Below are 15366 nucleotides of genomic sequence, written 5' to 3'. Positions count from 1 at the left end.
AGGCCGACGTTCACCGCCAGGTCGCCATCGTGTTCCGGACCCCCCCGTTCCGGGACCCCGCGCTCCGCGCCCCCGTCACCGTCCGCATGGAGCTGCAGCGGCCCTCGGACCGGCAGCGCAGCGCCCCGGTGGACTTCCGATACCTGCCCCACCAGGGTGGGCCTGGGCAGGGGATATGGGGGGCTATAGGGGGATATGGGGTCATCGGAGTGGGTTTGGGGTCCCTTTGGGACATCCCCAGGTTCCCTGGAACTGCAGCGCCCCGGTGGACTTCCGATACCGGCCCCACCAGGGTGGGCCTGCCAGGGGGCTACGGGGGGATATGGGGGTTTACAGGGGGCTATGGGGGGCTACGGGGTCATTGGGGTGGGTTTGGAGGGGTCTGGGGTCATTGGGGTGGGTTTGGGGTCCTTTTGGGACATTCCCAGGTCCCTGGAGCTGCAGTGTCCCCATGGACTTTTGATACCTGCCCCACCAGGGTGGGCCTGGGCAGGGGGCTATGGGGGGCTATGGAGGGCTATGGGGGGCTATGGGGTCCTTGGGGTGGGTTTGCGGGTCCTTTTGGGTCCAGGGTCCTTTTGGGGCAATTCTGGGTGACTTTGGGACATCCCTGAGTCCCTGGAGCCGCAGTTCCTATTGATTTCCTATTCCTGCCCCACCAGGGTGGGCTTGGTCAGGGGTCTACGGGGGGCTATGGGGTCTTTGGGGTGGGTTTGGAGGGGTCTGGGGTCCTTTTGGGGGGATCTATGGGGGTCTCAAGGAGGTGACAGACCTAACTGGGCCCTAACTGGGGCCTAACTGGGCTCTAACTGGTGTTACTGGTGTTACTGGAGCAGGGGACCTGCAGTGCATCGAGGAGAAGCGCAAGAGGACACGGGAAACCTTCCGCTCCTTCGTCCAGCGCAGCCCCCTGCCCGGTGGGGGCCTGGGGGGCTTTGGGGAGGGGTCTGGAGGGGAAATTGGGGGTCCCTGGAGGTCCCTGAGGGGTCTGGGGGAGAAATTTGGAGGGTTTGGGGGGATTTTTGTGTTCTTGGGGCCCCTAGAGGGGGGATTTGGGGGATCCTGGGAGGGTTTGGGGTCCCTGGGGGGATTTGGGGTCCTTGGGGGGGTCTCTGAGGAGGTTTTGGACTCCTGGGGGTTTAGAGGAAGAACTGGGGGTCCCAAGGGGGATATTAAGGGAGATTTTGGGGTCCTGGGGGATAATTTGGGCTCCCTGGGGAGGGGTCCCGAGGGGATTTGGGGTCTCTGGGGGGGTCCCTGACTGTGAGACCCCCATTTCCCCCCCAGCTCCGGCTCCCAGCGAGTCACGGCCCCCCCGGCGCATCGCGGTGCCCTCGAGACCCCCCCCGGCCCCCCAGAACCCCCCCAGTGTGGGTCAGTGCGGGGGGACTGGGGGAACTGGGGGAACTGGGGTGGGGGGAAAAAGGGGGAATTTTGGGCGAGAAAAAGGGGGGGAAACTGAAGGGGGAGGGGGGGAAAAATGGGGGGTGGGGAGGGAATTGGGGTGGGGGAGGAATTTTGGGGGGGGAATTGGGAGGGGGAATTTTAGGGGGAAATTGAGGGGGAATTTTAGGGAAACTGGGGAATTTTAGGGGAATTTGGGGGGGATTTTAGGGGAAATTGGGGTGGGGAATTTTAAGGGGGAAATTGGGTTGGGGGAATTTAGGGGGAAATTGGAGGGGGAATTTTAGGGGCAATTGGGGGGGTCAAGCCCCTCCCTCACCCCCTTCCCCCCCTCTCTCCCCCAGCTCCCTCCTTCAATTTCGGGCCTCCTGGGGGTCTCTTGGGGGGTCCAGCCCCCCCCGAACCGGAGCCCTTGGCCGAGGCTCTGCTGCAGCTGCAATTCGAGGAGGGGTCCCCCCAAATGGTGGGGGGGGTCAGCACCAGCGGCACCACCCCCACCCCCTCCTCGCTGGATCTGGGGGCTCTTTTGGGGGACCCCTCCCTGCCCCCCCTGGACACCATCAACCCCTCGGAGGTTCAGCGGCTGCTGGAGCCCCCCGAGCCCCCCCCGGATTTCGTGGGGTCGGTCCCGGACCTGCCCCCCGATTTCGGGGCGCCCCCCATGCTGATGTCGTACCCCGAGGCCATCGCCCGCCTGGTGCAGAGCCAGCCCCCCGGGGGGACCCCCGAATTGGGGCTGGGGGCGGCCCAGCTGGGCGGGGGCTCCGACATGGGGGGGCTGGGGGGGCTGGGGGGGCTGGGGGGGGGTCCCGAGGATTCCCTGCCCTCCCTGGGGGACCTGGACTTCAGCACCTTCCTCAGCCAGTTCCCCTCCTCCTGACTGGGACGGACTGGGATGGACTGGGAGGGGTTTGGGGGGGGCTGGTGGTTGCTGGGAGGGGTTTGGGGGTTACTGGGAGTTACTGGGAGGATTTTAGGGGTTACTGGGAGGCTTTTAGGCTTTACTGGGAGTTACTGGAAGGTTTCTAGGGCTTACTGGGAGTCACTGGGAGGCCTTCAGGGGTTACTGGGAAGCTTTTAGGGGTTACTGGGAGTCACTGGGAGGTTTTTATGGGTTACTGGGAGGGTTTTAGGCTTTACTGGGAGTCACTGGGAGGGTTTTAGGGCTTGCTGGGAGTTACTGGAGGGTGTTTAGGCGTTACTGGGAGGCATCTGAGGGCTACTGGGGCTTACTGGGAGTTACTGGGAGGCTTTTAGGGGTTACTGGGAGTCACTGGGAGGCTGCTGGGGGTTACTGGGACACAACTGGGAGTCACTGGGAATTCCGTACGGTTACTGGGAGCTACTGGGAGGACACCAAGTGCCTACTGGGGGTTACTGGGAGCTACTGGGAAACTCCTATTGGGGGTCACTGGGTGCCTTTTTTTGGGAGGGGGGGCTCCCCCTTTGCCCCGCCCCCCGGAGGGCACAGCAGCCAATGGGAGCGCGGCCGCCCCTCCCCCAGCATTAACCCCGCCCCTTTAAGTGCCTTTGGGGGGGGGAGGGGAAAACCCCGCCCCTTCTCCCCCTTCCTCTCCCCCCCCGCTGGGGTCACCCCAATAAACGGTCCAAGCCCCGCCTGGTTTGATTGACAGCTGAGGGGCGTGGTTTATGCGGAAAGAGGCGTGGTTATGGCGGAGAGGGCGTGGTTTAAATTGAAGGCGTGGTTTAGCGTGGGGGCGTGGCTTAAAGCGCCGCCTGAGGAGCGCCGGGTTTATCCGGAAGGGGCGGGGCCTCGTCCCGGAAGGGGCGGGGCGTAGCGGGGAGGCCGCGGCGGAGCCGAGCGGGGCCGGGGCCGGGCCGGGCCGGGAGCGGGGCCGGGAGCGGCCGGAGCGGGGCCGGGGCCGGGGCCGGGGCCGGGCGGGACCCCCCGGGCTCTCCCGGAGCCAGCGGGGCGGCCATGCCGAGCAAGAAGAAGAAATACAACGCGCGGTTCCCGCCGGTACCGGCTGAGGGGGGAACGGGGGGCGCGGGCGGGGTCGCCATGACAACGGGGAGGGCGGGAAATGGGGGGTTACCATGGTAACGGGGGGGCGGGGTTACGTCACCATAGCAACGGAGGGGCGGGGGTCACGTCACCATGGTAACGGGGTGGGGGAACAGGATGGTCTCCATGGTGACGGGGAGGGAGGGGCGGGGCCTGGAGGTGGGCGGGGCTTGGCGGGAAGGGGCCTCACCTGAGGGTGCGGGGGGGCGTGGCCTGAGGTGGGCGGGGCTCTCCAGGTGAGGGGGGCTCAGGTGAGGGGGGTCAGGTAAGGACAGCTCAGGTGAGGGCGGGGCTCTCCAGGTGAGGGCGGGGCTCAGGTGAGGGCGGGGCTCTGTGGCAGGCGCGGATCAAGAAGATCATGCAGACGGACGAGGAGATCGGGAAGGTGGCGGCCGCTGTACCTGTCATCATCTGTATCCTCTGACACACCTGGGCCCCGCCCCGGACCCCGCCCTGGGCACCTGGGACCCCGCCCTGGGCACCTGGGACCCCGCCCTGGGCACCTGGGCACCTCTGGGACCCCACCCTGCTCACCTGGGACCTCGCCCTGGGCACCTGGGACCCCGCCCTGGGCACCTGGGCCCTGCCCTGCTCACCTGGGACCCCGCCCTGCTCACCTGGGCACCTCTGTGACCCTGCCCTGCTCACCTGGGGGATGTGGGGGGTGTCACCTGTGTCCTGGGGGTGTCACCTGTGTCCCCGGGGTGTCCCCGGGCTGTCCCTGGGGTGTCACCTGTGTCCCTGGGTTGTCCCTGGGGGTGTCACCTGTGTCCTGGGGGTGTCCCTGGGGTGTCACCTGTGTCCCCGGGGTGTCCTGGGCTGTCCCTGCACACCTGGCCGTCCTTAGCGCCCCAGCCCGGGCCCTGGAGCTGTTCCTGGAGTCGCTGCTGCGCAAGGCCTGTCACGTGACCCAGTCCCGCAACGCCAAGACCATGACGACGTCTCACCTGTGAGTGTCTCACCTGGGCTCACCTGGGGTCACCTGGGGTCACCTGTGCTCACCTGTGTCACCTGTGCCCACCTGTCCTCACCTGCCCTTGCTTGTCCTCACCTGTGAGTGCCTCACCTGGGCTCACCTGTGCCCACCTGTGCTCACCTGTTCTCACCTGCTTGACACACCTGGGGCACCTCTGGGAGATGGAGAAGAGTCCCTGACACACCTGAGGCACCTTTAAGGGCTGGGTGTGGTTGTCCCAGGTGTGCTGGGTGTGGCTGAGTGGGTGTGGCCTGTCCTGGGCATTGGTGGGTGGGTGTGGCCTGTCCCAAGTGTGTTGGGTGTGGCCGGGTGGGTGTGGCCTGTCCCAGGTGTGGCCGGGTGGGTGTGGCCTGGCCTGGGCGTGGCCGGGCAGGTGAGGGCGCGGTCTGAGGCCCCGCCCACAGGAAGCAGTGCATCGAGCTGGAGCAGCAGTTCGACTTCCTCAAGGACCTGGTGGCCGCCGTGCCCGACATGCAGGGGGACGGGGACGACCCCCACGGGGACAGCGAGAGGGGCCCCCGCAGGTGAGACGGGCACCTGGGACACCTGGGGACACCTGGGGACACACCTGGGATAATGGGGGGACACCTGGGGACATCTGGGGACACCTGGGGACACCTGGGGACACACCTGGGGACACCTGGGACACCTGGGGACACCCGGGGACACCTGGGGACACACTTGGGATACTGGGGGGACACCTGGGGACACACCTGGGGACACCCCTGGGATAATGGGGGGACATCTGGGGACACCTGGGGGACACCCGGGGACACCTGGGAACACGGCCAGGTACCTGGGGACACTCCTGGGATAATGTGGGGACACCCCTGGCCACCTGGGGGGACACCTGGGGACACCTGGGGACAGTTCTGGCATATTTGGGGGACACCCTGGAATACTTGGGGGACACCTGTGGACCCCTGAGTCACCCCTTGGATACCTGAGGGAGGTTGTGACATAGCTGGGGTGCACCTGGGGACACTTGGGGACACCCCTGGATACCTTGGGGACACCTGGGGACACCTGAGGGACCCCCCAGACTCCTCTGGGACACACCTGGGAGACCCTCACCATACCTGAGCTCCCTGCTGGGAGGGTCGGGGGTGGATTTGGGGTCAGGGGGGTCCCTGAGGGGGGAATTTGGGGTGGATTTGGGGTCGGGGGGGTCTCTAATGGGGAGGGGTCTCTTCCAGGGGGCGCCGCCCGGGCACTGGCCGCAAGAACGGGGGTCCCGGGGCCAAGGGGACCCCCAAACAGTCGGGGACAGACTCGGAGCAGGAGGTGGGGGGGATTTGGGGTGGTCCTGGGGGGATTTGGGGTGGTCCTGGGGGGATTTGGGGGGTCCTGAGGGGAATTTGGGGGGTCCCAGGAATGATCTGGGGGGTCCTGGGGGGTTTAACAGGGTCGGGGGGGGCGGATTTGGGGGTCCTGGGAGGTTTCATGGGGTTCTAGGGGGGATTTGGGGGACCCCAGAGGGGATTCAAGGGTCCCAGGGGGGATTTGGGGGGTTCTGGGGGGGATTTGAGGGGTCCTCAGGGAGTTTCAGGGGTCCTGGGGGAGATTTGGGGGGGTTGGGGTGGTCCTGGAGGGGATTTGGGGGGTCCCAGGGGGGATTTGGGGTATCCTGGGAGGTTTAACAGGGTCTGGGGGGGGATTTAGGGGTTCCTAGGAGGGATTTGGGGGGTTCTGGGGGGGGTTGGTGTTTCTGGGACCCCTTTAGAGGGGGTTTTGGGGTTGGGGAGGGGTCTGGGGTCGGGGAGGGGTCTGGGGTCCCCTCACTGTCCCCCCGGCCCCCAAGGAGGACTCTGAGGACAGTGACAGCGACGGGGACGAGGAGACGCCGCAGCCCCCCCCGGCCCCGCCCCCCCTCACCTTCGCCAGGTGCCATTTGGGGGGGGGGCTGGGGTGGGGGGGGGGCAGGAAACACCTGGGGGCGTTTTTGGGGTGGTCCCAACAACACCTGGGGTTGTTTTTGGGGGGCTTTGTGGGGGGGTTTGGGGTGTTCCCCCCACACCTGAGCCCCTGGGGGAATTTGGGGAGGGGGTTTGGATGGATCGGGGGTGCCCCCCCCATATCCCTGGGGGGTTTTTTGGGGTTTTTTTGGGGGTCTCCTCCTCACCAACACCTTTTCCCACAGCCCCGGGGTCCCCTTCGCCCCCCTGGGCCCCCCCAGCCTCCCGGGGGGGCTCCCGGGGGGGCTCCCCCCAGCCCCCGGCCCCCCCGCGCCCAAGAGGAGGAGGAGGAGGACGAAGATTACGATTCCTAGCGACCCCCACCCCAAATTTCTGCCCGTTTCTCCAGGATTTTCCCCCAATTCTGGGCTCAGGCCCCACCTCCCCGTAGGGCCTTACTGGGAGCTGGGCCTGGCACCAGTTTGGGGGGCTGGGGGGGTACTGGGAGCACTGGGACCCCCCCCTGCCCCACCGGTGTCATGAGTTGTGTCAGTTCTTGGGGAGGGGAGGGGGCTCAGCCCGAGCTCCTGGACACACCTGGGACCCCCCCAAACCCCAAACACACCTGGGACCCCCCCAGACACACCTGGGACCCCTTTGTGGGGGTGGGGAGGGGGGGTCAGGGGAGGCATTTGCTGAGTCAGGGGTTTTGTATCGGCTCAATAAAGTTCCTGTTTCCATACGGACCCCCCACCCAAAAAAAACACACCTGGGACCCCCAAACCTCTTGAGTTCCCCCTCAAAAAATCGTGAGATCCCCCCAAAATCCCGGAGACCCTGAATTCCCTCCCCAAATTCCCGAGGACCCCCCCCCCCCAAAAAAATTTCTGGGGACCCCCGCCCCAATTCCCGTTTCCTTTCTGGGCCACCAGAGGGCGACAGAGACCCCAATGGGACCCTATGGGGCCTATAGGGGATTATGGGGAGGGGGCTCTCAGAGGGTTTGGGGGAGTTTGGGGGGTCTGGAGGGTCTTTTGGAGTTACAGGGATTTACAGGGGGGTCGTGGGGGGTCTGTGGGGGCTTTTGGGGGGATTTACAGGGGTCTATAGGGGGGTTACAGGTGGTTATGGGGGCGAATAGGGGAGTTTTAGGGGTCTGGAGGCAGCGCTGAGGGAATTATTGGGGCCGAGGGGGGTTATAGGGACCCGCAGGGGCACTGAGGGTCTATAGGGGCCTGGCGGGGGGTGTAGGACCCTAAAAGGGGAGTTATGGGGGTCTAGAGGGGGTTAACGAGCTCCTATGGGCGCCCATAGGGGCTCCCAGGGCCCTAAAGGAGTTTTAAGGGATTTGTAGGGGTTATTTAGGGGCTGCCGGGGATCTATAGGGGCTCGGGGGGGTCTGTGGGGATCTAGAGGAGCTGGTGGGATCTATAGGGGCTCCTGGGGGCTCTGTAGGGGCTCTGGGGGTTCTGTAGGGGCTCTGGGGGGCTCTGTGGGGGCTCCTGGGGGCTCTATAGGGGCTCCTGGGGGCTCTATAGGGGCTCGGGGGTCTCTGGGGGGCTCCTGGGGGCTCTATCGGGGCCCTCCGAGGGTCTATAGGGGCCCTTTGGGGTCGGGTCGGGGACACCAACAGGTGGTGGGGGGTCCCTAATTGTGGGGAGGGGCTCCGGGGAGGGGCCGGTCCGGTCCATTGGGGTGTCCCCACAGGGCCCGCGCGGGCGGGCGGGGGGACCCAGAGGCGTCCGGACCCCCCCGCGGCGCTGGAATTCGGCCCCTTCCCCCCTCCCGGTTAATCCCGGTGGCACCAAAAGCGCCGCTTTCGCCTCGTTGTGTAACGGGAGCGGCGCGGGGACAGGAGACCCCCGGACTGGGACCCCCGGACAGGGACAGGAGACCCCCGGACTGGGACCCCCGGACAGGAGACCCCGGACAGGGACAGGGACAGCGCCGGGACAGCAGGTGGGGACACGGGGGGACAGCGGGGGGACCCCCAGGACAGTGACAGAGACAGTGGGACCCCCGGGACAGGGATGGGGATGGGGACCAGGGGACAGGGGGGACAGGGACAGCACCGGGAAGACAGGTGGGGATACGTTGGGACAGTTGGGGGACCCCCAGGACAGTGACAGGGACAGTGGGACCCCCGGACAGGGATGGGGACCAGGGGACAGCGCCGGAGAGCAGGTGGGGACACGGGGGGACCCCGGGACAGGGATGGGGACAGGGACAGGGACCCGGACAGGGACAGGGACAGCGCCGAGAGAGCAGGTGGGGACAGTGGGGGAACAGGGATGGGGACAGGGACAGGGGGACAGAGACCAGGGGACAGTAGGGCGACCCTGGGACAGGGACAGGGACCAGGGGACAGGGGTGGGGACAGGGACAGGGACCTGGATAGGGGACAGGGGGACAGGGACAGCACCGGGAGCACAGGTGGGGACACGGGGGGACAGCGAGGGGACCCTCGGGACAGAGGGGACAGAGACAATGGGGGGACCCACGGGACAGGGGGACAGGTGTGGGGTCATGGGAGGGAGTGGGGACATTGTGGGGGGACACGGGAACAGACTGTGGCACCAGGGAGGGGTTGGGGACACTGTTGGGGGGTTGGGGACATTGCTGGGGGGTTGGGGACACTGTTTCTCTCGGGGAGGGGACATCAGACAGGTTGGGGACATCATGGGGGGACACCGGGACAAACTGGGGACATTGAGGGACATGGTGGGGACATGGGTTGGGTTGGGGAAATCACAGGGGGGACACGGGACAGGTTGGGGACATTGAGAAGGACGGTGGGGACATCGGGGAGGAGTTGGGGACATCAGAGGGGACCCTTCACCTTGGGGACACGGAGTCACAGCTGGCCGGATGTCCCCGTCCCCGGGGAGCTGCGCCGAGGTGGAGCAGGGACAGGGACACGCTGGGAGGGGACGGGGACATCAGGAGGGGTTGGGGACAAGTGACGCAAGTGGTGACACGGTCCCCAGTGGTCACCACATCCCGTGTCCCCTCCCCATCCCTGGTCCCCATGTCCCTTGTCCCCACGTCCTGGTGGCCCCATCTCAGCACTCCCGGTGGTGTCCGACCCCTGTCCCGTGTCCCCAGGGCCCTGGGGGTGGCTGTGACTCCTGTGGTGGTGTCCCCACGTCCTGCTGTCCCCATGGGTGAAGATGTCCCCAAGCCCCTGTGTCCCTGTGTCCAGTGGTGTCTCTGTGGTTGATGATGTCCCCCTGTCCTGCTGACCCCATGTCCTGGTGTCCCCATGGGCGAAGATGTCCCCAAGCCCCAGTGTCCCCTCAGTTGATGAAGTCCCAGTGGGGGTGGTGATGTCGCTGTGGGTGATGTCCCCATGTCCTGGGTGTCCCCAAGCCCCCGTGTCCCTGTGTCCACTCGTGTCCCTGTGGTTGGTGATGTCCCCATGTCCTGGTGTCCCCACAGTTGGTGATGTCCCCATGTCCTGGGTGTCCCCATGTCCTGGTGTCCCCACGGTTGGTGTCCTCATGGGTAGCAGTGTCCCTGCATTTGGTGGTGTCCCTACTGTTGGTGATGTCCCCATATCCTGGTGTCCTTGTTGGTGGTGTCCCCATGATTGGTGGTGTCCCCATGGATGGTGATGTCCCCATGTCCTGGTGTCCCCATGTCCTGGTGTCCTCGTGGTTGATGACGTCCCCTGTGTCCTGGTGTCCCCACGCTTGTCCCCATCCCCACAAGCGCTGCCATCCCCATGGGTGACACTGTCCCCCCGCACAGCCCTGTCCCCAAGGCCGGCGGTGTCCCCAAGGCCGGCGGTGTCCCCACAGTGTCCCCAAGGCCGGCGGTGTCCCCACAGTGTCCCCAAGGCCGGAGGTGTCCTGAGGCCAGTGGTGTCCCCGCGGTGTCCCGAGGCCAGTGGTGTCCCTGAGGCCGGAGGTGTCCTGAGGCCAGCGGTGTCCCCGTGGTGTCCCCAAGGCCAGCGGTGTCCCCGAGGCCGGCGGTGTCCTGAGGCCAGCGGTGTCCCCGTGGTGTCCCCAAGGCCAGCAGTGTCCCCGAGGCCGGCGGTGTCCCCGCAGTGTCCCCAAGGCCAGCAGTGTCACCGAGGCCAGCAGCATCCCCGAGGCCGGCGGTGTCCCCGCGGTGTCCCCGCGATGCCGTTCGGGGCGGTGCTGGCGCAGGTCGGGGGCCTGGGCCGGTTCCAGGTGCTGCAGACGGCGCTGCTGGCGGTGCCCATCCTGCTCATGGCCAGCCACAACCTGCTGCAGAACTTCACTGCCGCCGTCCCCCCGCACCGCTGCCGTGTCCCCGCTGTCCCCAGCGCCACCCCTGCTGTCCCCAGCGCCACCCCTGATGGCCCCAGTGCCACCCCGGCATCACCCAGTGCCACCCCGGCATCACCTGATGCCACCCCAGCATCACCTGGAGCCACCTCAGCAGCCCCTGGTGACACCTCGAGAGGCTCCAACACTGTCCTGAGGTCTCCTGGTGGCACCTCAGGGTCACCTGCTGCCACCCCGAGGTCCCCCAATGGCGTCCACAGCCCTGGTGTCACCCACGTCACACTCAGTGGCACCCTGGGGTCCCCCGATGGCACCCAGCCTGATGCCACCTGGGGGTCCTCCAATGACACCCTGGGGCCCGTTGGTGCCGTGCTGGGGTGGCCCAATATCACCCTGGGGTCCCCTGATGTCACCCTGGGGTCCTGCCTGCGCTATGTGGCATCGCCCCCCGCCAACGTCACCGATGGTCCCCGGGCCACCGAGCCCTGCCACGACGGCTGGGACTACGACCGCAGCGTCTACGTGTCCACCATCGTCACCGAGGTGGGGACAGGACACCGGGAGGGTGGGGAGGTGACCCAGGGGTCCCTGGGGGGGAACACCTCTGTGGGGACAGGGAGGGGATGGAGGGATGGATGGATGGATGGATGGATGGATGGATGGATGGATGGACGGACAGAGGGATGGATGGATGGATGGATGGAGGGATGGATGGATGGAGGGAGGGAGGGATGGATGGATGGAGGGAGGGATGGAGGGATGGAGGGATGGATGGATGGAGGGAGGGAGGGATGGATGGACAGAGGGATGGATGGATGGATGGATGGATGGATGGATGGATGGATGGATGGATGGATGGATGGATGGATGGATGGATGGAGGGAGGGAGGGATGGATGGACAGAGGGATGGATGGATGGACAGAGGGATGGATGGAGAGGAAGAAAGAGGAACCCACACTGACAGACGTCCCCCTGTCCCGGCAGTGGGACCTGGTCTGTGGCTACCGGCAGCTGCGGCAGATGGCCCAGTCCATCTACATGGCCGGAGTCCTGGTGGGCGCCCTGGTCCTGGGGGGCCTCTCGGACAGGTAAAAACAGCAGAGACCCCCCCCCACTGTGCCTCAGTTTCCCTGCACTGCTCATCCCTGCTGGCTCCCAGTTGCTCCCAGTTGCTCCCAGTTGCTCCCAGTTGCTCCCAGTTGCTCCCAGTTGCTGGCAGCGGCTCCTGTTGCAGGTTTGGGCGCAAGGCCATGCTGATGTGGTCCTACCTGCAGCTGGGGGTGATGGGGACCTGCACGGCCTTCGCCCCCAACTACGCCTCCTACTGCGTCTTCCGCTTCGCCGGCGGGATGGCGCTGTCCGGCTTCGGCCTCAGCATCGCCTGCCTGGGTGAGGGGACACGGGGACAGGGCTCAGGGCTGGGGACATCCCTGTGGCCATGGAGGGGACAACCCAATGGCCGTGGAGGGGGACAGTGCAATGGCCATGGGTGGGGACAATCCAATGGGTCCCAATGGATGGGGACAACTCAACGGCCATGGATGGGGACATCCCAGTGGCCATGGGTGGGGATATCCCAGTGTCCATGAGTGAGGACACCACCATGGCCATGGTGGGGTCACACGGTGTGGACACATCTGACCATCCTGGGGTGGCCGCACTGACCAGGAGGGTCCCAGCGCTGTGGGGACACCCCGGGTGACCCGTGTCCCCGTGTCCCTGGCAGTGGTGGAGTGGATCCCCACGCCCTACCGCGCCATCACCGTGGCCATCACCGGCTTCGCCTACACCCTGGGCCAGATCATCCTGGCCGGCGTGGCCTACGCCGTGCCCCACTGGCGCTGGCTCCAGCTCTCCGTGTCCCTGCCCTTCTTCGTCTTCCTCCTCTACTCCTGGTAGGACCTTGAGCCCCCCGGGGAGGCTGTGGGGACACAGGGCAGGGTGGTGCTGGCCGTGCCTCAGTTTCCCCTGGCCGGCCGCAGGTGGCTGGCGGAGTCGGCGCGGTGGCTGGTGCTCTCAGGCAAGGCCGAGCGGGCGGTGAAGGTCCTGCAGCGCGTGGCCACCTTCAACAACCGCAAGGAGGAGGGCGAGAAGATCACGGTGGAGGTGCGGTGGTCCCGCCGTGGGGATGGGGAAGGGTTGGGGGTGGTTTCCAGCCCCCCTCGACCTCTCCCGTTCTCCCCTGTCCCAGATGTTGAAGTCCAACATGAAGGAGGAGTTGGCGGCTCTGAAATCCTCCTACACCGTCTCCGACCTGGTCCGGACCCCCGTGATCCGCCACATCTTCTTCTGCCTCTCCATCGTCTGGTGGGGCTGCGGGTGGGGCCGGGAGGGAGGGAGGGAGGGATGGACAAAGAAATGATTTATTGGATGGTTGGAGACATGGAACGAGAGTTGGTTGGATGATGGATGGTGGATGGATGGACAGATGGACAGGTAGATGGACAGATGGTTGCTCAGGCTCACAGATGGATGAAGGGAAGGACGGACACCTGGACACACAACCAATGACTCCCCCCGTCCAACTGCCTCCCAACCCTCTCCTCCCCCACCTGGAATCCCTGTCCTGTTCCAGGATGTCACCTCAAGGTCCCCCCTCTCCCACCTTGCTCCAGGTTCTCCATCAGTTTCTCCTACTACGGCTTGGCCATGGACCTGCAGAACTTTGGGGTCAGCATTTACCTCATCCAGGTGATTTTCGGTGCCGTCGACTTCCCGGCCAAGGTGGTGGTGACCGTGTCCCTGAGCTACGTGGGCCGGCGGCTCTCGCTGGTGGTGGCCTTGTTCTTGGCGGGGCTGGTCATCGTGGCCAACATCTTTGTGCCCACAGGTGGGTGTGATGGGCTCTCTGTCCCTCTGGCCACCAGTGTCCCCAGCTTGTCACCTCCTCCATGCTTCCATCCCTGTGTCCCACCACTGACATCCCCATCCCTCTGTCCCCTGTCCCCACCTGCCCAAGTGGGCGGTCAAGCCCTGTGGTGTCCCCGTGTCCCCTCACCCATTGTCCAAGCCCCGGTGTCCCCCTGTCCCCGCAGAGCTGCAGACGGTGCGCACGGCGCTGGCCGTCATCGGCAAGGGCTGCCTCTCCGCCTCCTTCAACTGCGTCTTCCTCTACACCACCGAGCTCTACCCCACCCCTATCAGGTAACGCCCCCTCCCCACGTCCCCGCGGTGGGGCAGGTCCCTGTCACCCCTCCCCGGACCCCCCCAGGGTGCCCCATGCCCCCCGTGACCCTCCCGGCGCCGCAGGCAGACGGGGCTGGGCTTCGGCAGCACCATGGCGCGCGTGGGCGGCATCGTGGCGCCGCTGGTGAAGATGATGGACGAGTACTACCCCTTCCTGCCCCCCGCCGTCTACGGCGTGGCCCCGGTGGTGGCGGCCGTGGCGGCCGCGTTCCTGCCCGAGACGCTCAACACGCCCCTGCCCGACACCATCGAGGAGGTGGAGAACAGGTGGGTGGGCGGGGAGGGGTGGGGCATGGATGGATGGAGGGATGGAGGGATGGAGGGATGGAGGGATGGATGGATGGATGGATGGATGATGGACGGTTGAATGATGTTCAATGGATGGATGCTGGACTATGATGGACAACCCCAACCATGAAGAGGTTCATGTTCAAGTGCCACATTGAGGGATGGATGGATGGCAATACTGGCAGAAGAACGACCTCTGTGATTGGCTGAATGCTCACCCTGAGCCACTCCCCCCTAGGGGTGCCATGACCCTCCTCTTCCTCCTCTTCCTCCTCCAGGACCCCGCGGAAGGCGGTGGGTGACCCCAAGGAGAAGATCGCCCTCCAGCCCCAGGACGGGGCCCCCCTGAAGGAGGCCTGAGGGACCCTGGGACCAGCAGCCACCACCCCAGGGGTCCCCACAGCTCGAGGGGGAATGGGGGAGACCTCGGTTGTGACCGGTGACCTCCCGGTGGGTTGGGGACATCCAGGCAGGAATAAAACAGCTCTGGTGGGGACACGGCTCGGGGTCTCGTCTGTGCCCCCCAACAACCACACCCGAGATCACAATAACCCAAGAATTGTGTCCCTGAGGCCACTTCCCATAAAGGGACAACCAAAAACTCCTTTTCTCTGGAGGTCACCTCCACAGGAGGACACCCCACAACCTCGTCCATCAACAAGGTGACACCACCCAAGACCCCCATTTTTAACGACACCTCATAACTTTGCCCAATAGGACGATGGCCAAGAACTGTGTCCCCAAAGTCACCTCAGATAACTCGGCACAACAACGTCACCTCCAACAAAACCATCCTCATAACCCCAAACCAACTCTTGTCCTGGTAGAGGCGTCTCCCAGATCCCAGAGAAGGTTGGGAAGGAGCTCCCGAATCCCACCCCGGCCTCGCCCTGTGCCCCTTCCCCGATTTCTGTCCCCCGAAGCCACCCCGGCCCTTGCTCCCATTCCTGCCGTGTCCCTTGGCCCCATCAACCTCCCCATCAAAAATTAACCCCCGACGGGGAATGCACTGACCCAGGCAGGGCCGTCGCTGTCAGCACCTTTCGCTCGCCTTTTGACCACTGAAATCGCTAAAATTTAACCCAAAGGTGCCACTGAAGGCCGGGCATTGGCCCAGGCCAGGAGGCCTCCTCCTCCTCCTCTCTGTGGTGCCCACCCTGATGCCCACCCAACCTCCTGGATGGCCCCTCTCCAAAACCCCCGGAAAAAACAATGCCGTAAAATAATAATTAAAAGAAATTAAATATTCCTTGTCTTGGTGCCCCCAAATCGCTCCAGTTTTGCCTCATTTTGGGGAAAACTTTTGTCCCCAAACCACCTTTTTTTCTTTTCACCCC

At 65.3% G+C, this 15366-nt stretch overlaps 3 protein-coding genes across 3 annotated transcripts in view; all 3 read left to right on the top strand.

Annotated features, from left to right (window-relative positions):
- LOC310921229 (transcription factor p65-like) overlaps positions 1–2418 on the top strand; it is a gene marked incomplete at its 5' end in the record, with an annotated part of 6317 nt that extends 3899 nt beyond the window's left edge. Inside the window, 4 exons of the mRNA XM_083881339.1 lie at positions 3–156; positions 837–917; positions 1288–1374; positions 1749–2418. Coding sequence (XP_083737465.1) covers positions 3–156; positions 837–917; positions 1288–1374; positions 1749–2284 — 858 coding nt within the window. The 3' untranslated portion in view covers positions 2285–2418. The remainder of the gene's footprint in view (positions 1–2; positions 157–836; positions 918–1287; positions 1375–1748) is intronic.
- Positions 2419–3266: 848 nt separating this feature from the next.
- DRAP1 (DR1 associated protein 1) lies at positions 3267–6808 on the top strand. The gene is given in 8 exon segments (XM_083881442.1): positions 3267–3385; positions 3771–3843; positions 4286–4379; positions 4811–4930; positions 5603–5690; positions 6208–6290; positions 6547–6629; positions 6632–6808. Coding segments are annotated over 8 exon segments (627 nt in total). The 5' UTR covers positions 3267–3343; the 3' UTR covers positions 6676–6808.
- Positions 6809–8110: 1302 nt separating this feature from the next.
- LOC310921339 (solute carrier family 22 member 6-A-like) lies at positions 8111–14530 on the top strand. Its single transcript, XM_083881461.1, has 10 exons — positions 8111–8260; positions 11540–11643; positions 11790–11944; positions 12282–12450; positions 12538–12661; positions 12747–12862; positions 13171–13385; positions 13591–13699; positions 13805–14008; positions 14308–14530. Exons 2-10 carry the CDS (start codon positions 11576–11578, stop codon positions 14387–14389), a joined length of 1242 nt encoding a protein of 413 aa, XP_083737587.1. The 5' UTR covers positions 8111–8260; positions 11540–11575; the 3' UTR covers positions 14390–14530.
- The last annotated feature ends 836 nt before the right edge of the window (positions 14531–15366 follow it).

The sequence above is a fragment of the Zosterops lateralis genome, assembly GCF_965231275.1.
Source record: "Zosterops lateralis genome assembly, chromosome: 33".
NCBI classification, from domain to species: domain Eukaryota; kingdom Metazoa; phylum Chordata; class Aves; order Passeriformes; family Zosteropidae; genus Zosterops; species Zosterops lateralis.
This window is presented reverse-complemented; position numbering and strand designations above follow the sequence as displayed.